Raw genomic sequence first — 13,182 nt, forward strand, 5'->3', positions numbered from 1 at the left:
ACTTGTTTGGTTTCTTACTTCCTGTTATCACTTAGCAGCTATTAACAATTGTTCCCTCATTACTATCCTGTCTTTTTTTCTCCTTTGAAGTTAATAATAATTAAAAAATGTAGCTTGTCATGTTATTAAGGAACTATCAAATATAAACTATATCCTAAAGATCTCTGAAAACATGTAGTTACTTGACACGGCTTTACCTCTCACTATTAGAAAGCACATACATTCGCCTCACAGCCAAAAACTCTGGACACTGAATACGTCTTGGCTAATAAACATTTATGGGTGACACCTTAATTAAATGCAAATTTCATTTCAGGTTGAACTGCTCCTTTACTTCCTGCCATGTTATTCTGTTTGGCTGAGTTGTACCAGATGACAGTATTTGGCAAACACACACTGATCTGTAAGCGCTACATTGCTATAGTGTGACTAACAAACCCCAAAAAATAAAGAAAGAAGCCAACCTGACAGGCACCCAGCAGTTCCTCTCCGTCTGTCTTTTCCCTCTCACTCATCTTTGGAAAAATGGTATGAAAAACCTGTGCGCTCTCTCTTGCCTACATGCTGCACTCGTTCTCAGCTTTTCAGTATCAGTATGGATGAGCAAGTCAAGAGATTACTCCCACCTCATTTTCAATTCAGTAGGCAGTGATTGAATGTTTTCCAGCAGCATCTGCGACTCCCTGGTTTCACTGGTTTTGTTTTCCTCAGTGGCAATACATCATAGCTGTGTGTGTGTGTGTGTGTGTGTGTGTGTGTGTGTGTGTGTGTGTGTGTGTGTGAGATGAGAGAAAGTGAGGGGGAAATCTGTATCCAGCATATTTGAAAAACGAGACACAAGGTAGCTCCTCAATAATGATATTGCAGATGCCTGAAAAAAAAACCCCACCATTTTATGTATTATGTCCAACTGATGATCTGAAGCATGCACTTTGTTTGTGTGATGGCCATGGAGGTCCCGCTGACATCATAAATACTATTTTGCCCAACCCAAGGCTTCCTCAACCCAATCTCTGCCTTCTTCTGTCCAAGCAATGCTTCTTCATCCAATGTGATGTTTCTCTCCAATCAAACACCCAACCTGGTGCTTCATCTGTCCAATCCAGTGTTCCTCTGGCCCACCCAAAGGTTTCTTTCAAGCACATGGCTTCTTCCTACCAAGTCTGAGGCTTTTTCTGTACTACTCAAGGCTTCTTCCACCCAGTCTGGGGATTCTGTCCAATACAAGCCTTCTATTACCCAGTCTGAAGATTCTTCTGACCAGCCAAAAGCTTCTTTCACCCAAACTGAGGTTTCTATCCAGTTCAAGGCATGGGGTTCTTCTGCCTTACTTGGGGCTTCCTCTGATCAGCCCAAGCATCTTCCACTCAATTTGTCCAAGCCTGTCTTCTTCTGCCCAAGCCAGTGCTTCTTTCGGTCAGTCTGGGGCATGTTCTCCCTAATCTAGGGTTTCTTCTGTCCATCCTGTTGCTGCTTCCACACAGCCAGAGGATTCCTCCAACCAGTCCAAGGCTTGTTCTACCAAATCTGGAGCTTTTTCTATCCAACACTGTGCTTCCTTTTACCAAACCAAACCTTCATCTACCCAAACATTTGGCTTCTCCTGTCTAACCTAGAGCTTCTTTTGCCCAACATGAGATTTCCTTTGACCAACTCAAAGTTTCTTTAACTCAGATCTAGGGCTTCTTCTCACAAACTTTGGGCTTCCGCCTTTGACCAACACAAGGTCAAGCCAAGGCTTCCTTTACTCCACTCAATTTGATGCTTCTCCTCTCGAACTGGAGGTTTCTTCTGCCTAAAATAAAGTTTAGTGCTGCTTGGTGTGTGGGAGGACAACTACATGTTCCTTATATTCTGATCCAATTTTCGCTGTTTCACATTTCCTTGATAAATTGTGGAATTGGAGTAGTTTAAAAAGGCAATTAATTTGGGTCAAATTATAATTTGATCACAGTGCAAGCAAATCTGTAATGCATTCAATGTCCATATCATGCGGCCCTAATGAGGGCTTCACAAGGCTCAAGACATTTTTCACCCAATTAGGTGCTGAAATACATGAGAAATGTTCAAAGTGGTGTATTTTGAAGAAAAAAAAAATCAGCTTCAAAGAAAATAATGAGCTTGTTTACAACTTAACTGGGCAGAGCTCACAGTCAGGGTTTCTTGTGATCCTTTTGTGAAGATATAAAGGTCTTCACTGTTGGAGTAAGCCTTCCACAGCCCAGAAGGTTCAGAATATCCCAGCTGGTGGCTCGGTAACTGACTGTGTGATATCGAATTGTTCTTCAATCACATGCGCTTGCTGACATAACAGCTATGTAGGACGCAGCAGAGACAAGAACGATGTTTGCATTTTGTTTGTGGTGCTCTGGCACCACCATGTGGACTATAAGAACAAAATGCTTAGATTCCATTGGTATAGTCTGGTATGAAGTAGATTGTAGACTATGATTAACAGCCACCCCATCCCCTTGCCCCATCCATAGACCTCAACTCCCCACCCCCAAAATTTTCCCCACACCTCATGAGATAAAAAACCCAACGTGCTTCTCCTTGTAGGTGAATATGGTAGAACATGCTAATTCTTCAGCAAATTTGCAACCAATTTTTCCATTTCCAAAAATTTGGCATATTCAACTGCATCACTGTTGAATCATGATCATTTCAACGATTGCGCCATTTTCATTCCCCGTCTCTTTTTCTTTTCAGGCCGTTCCGAGGGTTGCTACAAACCCTGCCGTCACGAGAAGAGCCCGTCCAAGACCAGTGAGGTGATCAGCCCTGAGGTGCTCAAGATGCGAGCTGCGCTTTTCTGCATCTTCACCTACCTGGACACTAAAACCCTGCTGAGGACGGCCGAGGTGTGTCGCGACTGGAGGTTTGTGGCACGCCACCCCGCCGTCTGGACAAGAGTGCTGCTGGAGAATGCTCGCATCTCTTCCAAGGTTCTGTTTTTTTTTTCTTAGTTTCTGAACATGTTCTCATCACACAGGCTTGCATGTATTTGATGATTTGGGTTCAATTCAGTTGTGCTGAAATAATTTTTTTATGTATGTGTGCCTGTCCAGTTCTTGTGCACACTTTCTCAGTGGTGTACGCAGACCCACTCTCTGATCCTGCAAAACCTCAAACCAAGGCAGAGAGGAAAGAAGGAGACCAAGGAGGAGTATCTGAAGAGCACACGGTACTTATACAGTACTCTATGGAATACTCTGCTGTCTTAAAGGGTAGAAAGAGGCTTCCATGAATTTAATACCTGCTCATGTGAAAAGCACAGTTCTCCATGAACCAGCTGTTATCAAATTTGCACATGTAATTCAGAGTATAACGTATTTCTCCTTTTGTCAGTCTGCATATGGATGATTTTACGTGTGTGTGTGTATTAGTGGATGTCTGGAGGAAGGTCTGGAGGCCTTGCTGAAAGCAACAGGAGGAAACCTGCTCATTCTGAAGGTGTCTCATTGTCCCAACCTGCTGACCGATCGCTCTTTGTGGCTGGCCAGCTGCTACTGCCGAGCTCTACAGGCTGTAACGTACCGGTCAGTCCACCAGGCGGTGCTGCCTTGTGCTCATTCTCAAGCACCGAACTCAGAACCATGGTTTTTTTTTTCTGAATGACAAAATGATGTGAATTTTTTCAGGAGTGCTACGGATCCAGTGGGTCAGGAAGTGATCTGGGCTTTGGGAGCAGGTTGCAGGGACATCATCTCCCTCCAGGTGGCACCATTACATCCCTGGTAGGACATAATCTCAGTAGTTTAATCAGCATTATACAGGACAGAAACTATTATCACATTTACATTGTGTGGGAGATTTCAGGAGGATGGGAAATCCCTGAAAATAAAACACACTGCCATTTTATTTTTATTTCATTATATTAGTATTAGTAGTAGAATTTTATGAAATTTATTAATATTACACCCCAACATAACAGCATTAACTAAAACTTATAACTTAAAAAATGTAGTGGTGTCTTTCACATTGCTCATATCAGAAGTCCTCCAGGCCACTAGGGGGCATTTCCCAATTTAATTATATTGCTGCCTTAAAATGGGTAATTGCAGATAGCTGAAAGTTTTTTTTGTAACAGTTTGTTAGCCAGAAAATTTTGACACAAAGCGACTAATGGCATGAGATTTATAATCCCTGTTTTAGCTATCTAGCTGACAGCTACGTTATCTACAATAGAGCTCAATAAAGGCAAAAAGGTGCAATATGTAGGTTTTCACAATAATTTAATTGTGGTTATTGTGTGTATATTACTGTACTTTTATAATGCTGTCATGTTTATATTGCACTGTAAACTAAAGCAGTTACAATAATCAGGTCAAACTTGAAATTGACCTGAACTGCTATTGATTTCCATTTTTTTATTTTTTTTATTTTATGTTTCATAGTCAACAACCAGCCCGATTCAGTAACCGATGCTTACAGACAATTGGCCGATGCTGGCCACACCTACGAGCTTTAGGAGTGGGTGGAGCTGGATGTGGTATACAGGGATTGGCCTCGTTGGGTGAGTAACAGGAACTTCAGAAGCTGACAAAGTATTTGAAGATAGACTATGCACTAGTAATGTTTTGAATGTTGGCATATATCTCGGACAAAAGGCAGGATGCTCTCCAACTTTGCTGTCACTGATCAAGTCGTTCCACTCAGGAATGGTGGGTAAGATCCAATACGATGGTGACACCTCCGACCCATTTCCGATCAGTAGAGGTGTGAAACAAGGCTGTGTGCTGCCTCCTACACTTTGCAGTATATATTTCTCTTTTGTCTTCAAATCAGCATATCAGGATCTACAAGATGATGTAGGTGTTACTCTACTCACACATGATGAAGGAAACTTCTTCAGCGTGTCCCGTTTTAAAGCAAGAACCAAAGTTGAGAAACTTGTCTCTGTGAGTTTCTGTATGCAGATGATGCTGACTTCTGTGCTTCCTCCGAAAGTCAGCTACAAGAGCTCCGGAATAGATTTGCCAATGCCTGCGAAGATTATGGCCTTACAATTAGTCTGAAAAAGACTGTGGTGCTATCCCACTCCTCTGATAAACAAGATTTCACTATCAATGAGACAACCCTTGATAAGGTTGATAAGTTCACCTACCTGGGGTCGACCATGACATCCAACCTATCGCTTGACCTGAAACTCTCCACACGTTTTGGCAAAGCAGCCACTGCTCTTGGCAAGCTGACAGAATGTGTATGAACAAATAAACACCTCTCCATCAGGACCAAAAATCTGAGTTTATGAGGCTTGTCTACTCAGCATTCTGATGTATGGATCTGAATGTCGGCCAACCTATCGCCGGCAGGAGGATAAACTCGGTGCATTCCATACCAGATCCCTCAGATCAATTATTGGAGTGACATAGAAGGATAAAATGACCAACGAAACCTTGTTTAACATTACCAATTCCTGACCACTGTCATCCAGGCTCAAATATACTCGTCTCCGGTGGGCAAGTCATGTTGAGAGCATGCCGAAGACTAGGATCCCTCATGGTGTACTACACAGTGTACTGGAGGAGGGTACCCGTCCTATAGGGCACCCACGTCTTCGCTATAAGGATGTGCTGAAGCATGATCTGAAGGACTTCAAGATGGAACCCACCAGCTGGACCAGTACTGCTCATGACAGCCTCCATTAAGGGATCAGACATGACCACCAGAATAACTTGGACAGACTCAAGAGATGACTCTCCCACCTCTCAGCCACAGATGAATGACGGTCTTCACTTGGCATAGTCGGAAACGACTGAAGCTGGTCAGTTAGTCTTGGAGAAGGGGGCGGAGCTTATTTCAGGGCCAAAAAGCTTTTAATACAAGCATGATATCAAGGAACTAGGTGCAGGCAATGTGGTTTTTGGCATGAGAAGTGAAAAAATACAGCATGCTGACAAAGAATTACTTTCATGTCAAGCAGGAAATAGGATATTTTATTAATATTTGGCCTGTAATAATATATGATAAATTTGAATTGATGAAATAAAAAAAGAAAAAGAATGGTAATTGATCAGGCTGTGTAATCTCTTAGTTTTTCCGAACTGTAATTGCATTGTTTAGACAGCAGAGGGTGCAATAATGTGCATAAAGGGAATGCATGTGAGTTCGCTGTAGGTGGAAGTAACACAGCACTAATGCCATGAAAACACACAAACACACACACAAAAAAAACAGACGTAAAATGTCAGAGCCGTTGTGTGATTGTGTACAAATAGATTTAATAAGAAATCAGCGCTCTATTTTTACAGACTGCTGAAAGATAAACAAAAGAGAAGCAAATTGAGGAAGTACAAATGTTCATAAAAGTTTATAAAGAAAAGGCCTTTTACATTTTGCTCCAAAATGTACAAATAATAATAATAATAATAATAATAATAATAATAATAATAATTGTTGGTTATTAAGAAAATGAAACAAAATGTTTTTTGTTTTTTTTTTAATTTAACAAAAGAATAGGAAAATACAGGTTGCAGTTTAGGTGATAAATATTTTTTAATTAATTTTTTTTTCAAAAATATTGTGGGAAAATCGAATCGTAAAGCGTAATGAACTAAATCATGAGTTGGGTGGATCATTTCATACTGAATTAATATATAAAAAAATCAGCCATCACTCATCATGCTTTTATTAAACTTGAAAAACACATCTGGCAGCTTTGACTATATTCACAAGACCATCTTCTAAATCAAAGGTCTTCAAGGTGAAGCATAAAATATCAAGAAGATATAATGGAAATAATGAACGCATCAGACGATGCCGCACAGGACATTACTCTTTACAATAATAATGTTTGAATAAAGAAACCAGGATACGTATGCTGAGCGACTCGAGTGGAAATCAGTGCAGAGACTAAAGGAACATTTCCTGCTTTAGTGCATTTCCATGGTTTAGAAATAACGACTTTGGCCTTTTCAGATCAGAGCTTTTATATTTGACGTCTGAAAGACTTCACTGTGCAGCTGCTCATGTTTTTTTTTACTCGGTGACAGAGGGATTATTCCATCCATGGCGTAAAATAGTACATTCAGAATGAGCAGTATGAAATCTCATCTCATCTCATTATCTGTAGCCGCTTTATCCTGTTCTACAGGGTCGCAGGCAAGCTGGAGCCTATCCCAGCTGACTATGGGCGAAAGGCGGGGTACACCCTGGACAAGTCGCCAGGTCATCACAGGGCCGACACATAGACACACAACCATTCATACTCACATTCACACCTACGGTCAATTTAGAGTCACCAGTTAACCTAACCTGCATGTCTTTGGACTGTGGGGGAAACCGGAGCACCCGGAGGAAACCCACGCGGACACGGGGAGAACATGCAAACTCTGCACAGAAAGGCCCTCACCAGCCACGGGGCTCGAACCTGGACCTTCTTGCTGTGAGGCGACAGCGCTACCCACTACACCACTGTGCCGCCCCAGTATGAAGTACCAGCTTAATTAATACACATGTACTGGTTCACTTTCATTCCCATTTGAAGCTGGATTTGAATATTTTCGTATTTTGTAATAATTGTATTGAATTGCGTCAGGTGAGCTTTTTTTTTTTTTGCTTCCACAAATAGCTAAAGTAATCTAATGAATTAATTAGGTGTTTTCTATAACCTAATAATAATTTTCCAGAGGAGCAGCATGGTTGTAAAGAGTGATTATATGAGTTACTATATCCTACTACAGCCAACCGCGAGTGGCCTAGTGGTTAGTGTGTCCGCTTCTCGATCGGGAGATCGTGAGTTCTACTCGCGGTCGGGTCATACCAAAGACCATCATTAAAATGGTACCTCCTGCTGTCTGGCCAGACACGCTGCAATAAAGATGTAAGTGGGGAGTCAAACTGTGGGGAGTCAAACTCTTGCGGTCACCAGAGGACCCGCCCCCCCACCGTAACCCTAGCTATGTCATAGGCAAGAGGTCAAGGGCTACAGCAACGGAGATCGGCGCTGCACCATGTGGCACATGGAAGGACTTTTGACTTTCAATATCCTTCGTGGCAAAAAAAGCTCGAACCAATCTGGCCATTTTCCTCTGAGCTCTCTTATCAACGAGGCGTTTGTTTCCACCCACAGAACTGTCAGTCACTCAGTGTTTTGTTGTTGTTGTTGTTGTTGTTTTTTTCCTCTGCACCATTCTGTGTAAACTCTAGAGACTGTTGTGTGTGAAAACCCCAGGAGATCAGCAGTTTCTGAAATACTCAAACCAGTCCATCTGGCTCAAACCAACACCCATACCACAGTGAAAGAAAGTCACACTTTGAGATCCCAATTTTTCCTATTTTGATGTTTGAAGTGAACATTAACTGAAGCTCTTGATTTGTATCTGCATGATTTGATGCATCGCGCTGCTGTCAAGGGATTGGCTGATTAGAGAACTGCATCAAACAGCCAGTGGCTGTTTGGGTGTTCCTAATAAAGTGGCTGGTGAGTGGAGCTTTAGATCACAGACTCTACCTTTAATGCTAACGAATGCTGGGTATTGTGTGTGTGTGTGTGTGTGTTACAGCGAGGAACTGTATGAGGCTGCAGGTACTGGAACTGGACCACGTCAGTGAGATTAATCAGGAAGTGGCTGCTGAAGTGTGTCGTGAAGGTCTGAAGGGTTTGGAGATGTTGGTTCTCACCTCGACTCCCGTCACACCCAAAGCTCTCCTTCACTTCAACAGTGAGTCCACACCGTGCTGTATGCCACTTTTTACACACACACACACACACACACACACACACACACACACACACACACACACACACACACATGCACACACTAAAAATATATACAGTACATTCAGATATAAAATGCACAAATTTAGATTTTTCAGCTGAACATTAAGTAAATACTCGAGTTGCAAAATTCTAAGAAACTCACAATTTGATTTCGATTGATGAGGAAATTGATTGATTGATATGATTCTTTTTTATTACGACGGGTGACATTATCACCCCCACTGCTGCTTCGGAAAATATGATTATAATTTTCTCCTGTCATGAAAATGAACACATTTCCATATTGTGGATGATTTCTAATATTTGCATGTAAAAAGGCAAAAAAAAATCTACATTTAAATATTTATGATCTTATGTTTTACTTTTATATGTGATCTCAAGTGAATTAAAAAAGTGAGTTTTTCTTTTTTTTTTTAAATAAAATACATCAGACTTATAGAATGGGTTTTAGAACAAATGCATGTAATTTATGGATAAATAAATATATATTTTAAATTATGTCACAAATTATGAATTAAATGTAGAATATGAAAATCATGTTCGTCATTAATTATTTTTATTAATTTTTTTGTTAGTTCTCCTGAGCATGTAGTGCACCAAGTAGGGCCTATAACCCCCTATGTAGTGAGATGTTTTCGTGTCAGTGCTGAGAATAGCATCACAGTAGAGTCCCAGAATCCATCTCTGCATACAAACATGGCCAACCAGAACTACACATCCCATCACACACACACACACACACACACACACACACACACACACACACACACACACACTTCACATCCACATTCAAGGTCACCTGATTTTTTATTTACACACACCTGGTGGACTCACACACACAAACACTATATATATGAGAAAATTTCTGTGTGGCTACTGTTCACTCAGCATGACACGATACCAAATCATTACGGAATTAAAAATTAAATTAAAAGAATTTAACAGTCAGATACTTAAGAAGTCGAGATTCGGAAGTCTGTTTGCAAAAGAGCATTAAATATCAAAGCATCCATATAAAACAAATACATGCTTTTAAAAGTTTATGTCTGCAGTAAATACAGTAAACCCCACCCTCATTTCCTGCTGAGACACTCACCCCTCCCCCCCCTCTCTTTCTCTCTTTCTTCTCTGTTTCTCTCCGAGGCGTGTGCCGTAACCTGAAGTCCATTGTTGTACAGATCGGCATTGAAGATTACTTTGAAGACCCCAACAGCCCCGAGGCCAGAAAGCTCTTTGATGAGATGGTGAACAAACTGCAGGTGCAGAGAAATCCGCACACACACCCTGGGCTTTAACTCTCACACAGTTCAGTCTCTGGGGATTGGGTTCAGATGTTTCAGATGGAGAACGGGGAAGAAAAAAATAGACATGCTATAAAATGCTATTTGCGAAAAAATATATAAATATATCATATTTTGAGCTCCATTTAATAATAATAATAGAATTAATTAATACATTAAATAAATAAATAAATAAATAAATAAACAGCTAAATGCTCCAAACCAGAGTAAGTAGTATATTTAATTTAAAAAATAATAATACAAGCAGTTTTTTAAGGCATAAATTACTTTTTATGGACTTTTTTTATGGACCGTGTTTATTTCTTAATTAGTTGATTATCTGTTTCTGATTATAATCATTATATGTTTATATTTTTCGACACACTAATGATTATTATATGTTATAATAATAATGAATTTATTATAACTATAATCATGGTGATTAATCTGCATGTTTTTTTTATTAATTAATTAATTAATTATATTTCAATTAAATATGTGGATGAGACAATTGGTCATGATATATTTGCATATCAGAAAAAAATCTGAATTATTATTATTATTATTATTATTGTTGTTGTTGTTGTTGTTATAAAACCTAACGTTTAAGACTTTCTTATTGCAGTTGATCCAAATTATATCCATTCATGGAATTTTTGGAAACATACAGTGTAGGTTTGTTAAATCACATACAAATCATAGTGAAAGCTGAAGCAGCATTTAAAAAAAAAACCCTCTTGGTTATTTGAAGAAAAACGATGGAGAGAACCAGAGCAGATTATTCTCAGCGTAGGCGATCTCTTCTCTCGGCTGTTTTATTTCAAATTAAAACTAATCTTTGTATTTATTCAGGGGGTTCCAAAAGTAGGTATACAGTAAGGATTATTCCAGTATTACCAATATTATAATAGTGGTGCTCGGTTTCATTTAAGACTAACATTTTTTGTGCAAACGTTTTGTTTTTCATTACTGTATACCTACTTTTGCAGCCCCCTGTATATACATGTATACACTATAATGATGGAGGTATTGAATGAATCATTATCTTGCGGGTCCCTACGAGGTTCTGCTCCTGCAGAAATGCCAGTTTGCCACAAAGCTCTGCTCCTCTGATGCCTGAGAGCAGAGACTCTGCACCAGAAAATGAAAGAGGTTTTTAATCGGCCGCCTCGGAGTGAACAGCAGGCATGAAGATGCTCGAGGCAGATCTCCCATCTGTGTAATCCTCCCACCGCCGGGATAAAATTAACCAGCCGAAGCTGTTGTTGAGTCAGAGGCCACGGGCTTTCCTGTCTCCAACTCTGTGAATCAGTGATTCATTAATGATGAATCACTTCAGGGAGTCCTGATGCTGCTGCTGACTCGTGAGTCAAGTGTAAATGTGACAGTGACTCATCTTGAAGATCGCACTATCGTGCACAGTTTAGGCCATCTGTCTTAGTTACAGAAATACAGGCTGCATCATTGATGGATGGAAAAAAGTACAAAAATGAACTTTTAATCCATTTATAGTTGCACTTATTGTTGCAGAACATCCTGTTCTCACTTATGTTATAGCAGCTATAAACGTACTTTCCCTCGCCACCCTTGTCATGTGACCGAGAAACTGCAAAGAAGCGTAAACAACTCTGTCCTGAAGATATCTGAAAAAGTTACAGCTTTACACTGGAGACTCTTTCTATAAATGTTAAATCCATAACATCTCCTTCACCATATCAGTAATGTCATTCCACATTTTTTAATCCATTAATATAGAGCCTTAATTCCTTGTGAATAAGCAAATAAGCTGTTACTATAGCAATAATAACGTGTTACCGTAGAAGAAACAGATTAAAAATAAACGTGTGATTTGTAGGTAGGAAAAAGATAGTAGAAGTAAAGAGTCTGGTTTGTTGATGGAATTGCGATTGGGTAAGTGATTTCCGTTTTTAGTTGTTGTTGTTGTTGCACTCAGGTAAAAAGTATACGTTCTTTAAAAATGACACAATTTCCTCCACAGGCTTTAAAGAAGAGGCCGGGTTTCTCCAAAATCCTCCATGTAAAGGCTGATGGTCTGTGCTAACGTCCTCTACCGCGACATGAACTGTGTACAACCACCAACTTCTCCTTTATGGAAAACACTGAATTTCTAACTTCGGTTTCAGTTACCGTGACGACGACAAAACAGGAAATTTCTCACTACAGTATTATGTTGAAGCTACGATTTATTCTCCTGTAGCTAATCGGCTTTTGGCTTCGACCGATAATCTTACGAAGAATGCCGAGTCTTCAGGACTCGATTCAGGCTCCGACAGCTTCAGATCCACGGTGATGAGATCAGATCATCGAGTTTCACTGGACAAATTTATAGCACAGAGCTTCAATCGGGAATTTTCAGCTGAGGATAAGGATAAGAAAAGGTCAGAGAATACAGAGTACGGAAGACAGACTTGGAACTGAGAGTATTTGGTGCACATTATTAATTGGTAATAAACAAGAATGAAATTTAAAAAAAAAAATCAATCACTGACCCGTGTTAGCATTCCAGTGAGTGTGTTGCTAAGAACACTCCAGCACAATAAGAATACCAGGTTTCTGCTTTACTAAAAGAAACAGATTAGAAATTTGACCTTTTTCGTCATGAAATCCAAGCAAGCAGGACATAGAAGAGATTATGGCAATGAACGTGAATGATTTTCATCCAGTAACATCCTCTGAGCATCATCCAGCTCCAGATGCAACCATATTCATCATTACTGATCTGCATGTGGTTATGTGCTGACCTCTGACGTGCCATTCATACCCCGTGTTAAAGGCTAAACTCGTTAACATGAAACATCTATTCATCCGACTTCCTGCATCCGTGCAATATTGTACCTCATTGAAATGCACCGTTTAGTCGACATTGTGCTTTTAGTTCAAATTTGATTTCCAGTTTGTGAAAAGTCTATTTTTAAAACATTGACCTCATGTAGCTTCCATGCAGCTCAGGTCTCATTAGCGCCATCTGGTTCTAGTTAATACATTTCAAATGAACATCTACAAGGTGCCATATTTGTAGGGGTGGGCAATATATAAATATCATCAAGACAGATTTATGATGTGATGCATCACCGTACTGTAACTGTCTTTGTTAACAGAGTGTAAAAAGCGAGTAGTAATTTCCCCATGATTTTATTTAACATTTACTGAAAAAAA

General features: G+C 39.9%; 1 protein-coding gene across 1 annotated transcript in view; it reads left to right on the forward strand.

The window, feature by feature from the left end:
• Positions 1–12,837, forward strand: part of fbxo41 (F-box protein 41) — a 48,439-nt gene extending 35,602 nt beyond the window's left edge. The window contains exons 5-12 of the mRNA XM_060915966.1: positions 2,710–2,945; positions 3,069–3,184; positions 3,387–3,539; positions 3,642–3,737; positions 4,398–4,516; positions 8,508–8,666; positions 9,869–9,984; positions 12,005–12,837. Coding sequence (XP_060771949.1) covers positions 2,710–2,945; positions 3,069–3,184; positions 3,387–3,539; positions 3,642–3,737; positions 4,398–4,516; positions 8,508–8,666; positions 9,869–9,984; positions 12,005–12,067 — 1,058 coding nt within the window. The 3' untranslated portion in view covers positions 12,068–12,837. The remainder of the gene's footprint in view (positions 1–2,709; positions 2,946–3,068; positions 3,185–3,386; positions 3,540–3,641; positions 3,738–4,397; positions 4,517–8,507; positions 8,667–9,868; positions 9,985–12,004) is intronic.
• The last annotated feature ends 345 nt before the right edge of the window (positions 12,838–13,182 follow it).

The sequence above is a fragment of the Neoarius graeffei genome, chromosome 3, assembly GCF_027579695.1.
Source record: "Neoarius graeffei isolate fNeoGra1 chromosome 3, fNeoGra1.pri, whole genome shotgun sequence".
NCBI classification, from domain to species: Eukaryota; Metazoa; Chordata; class Actinopteri; order Siluriformes; family Ariidae; genus Neoarius; species Neoarius graeffei.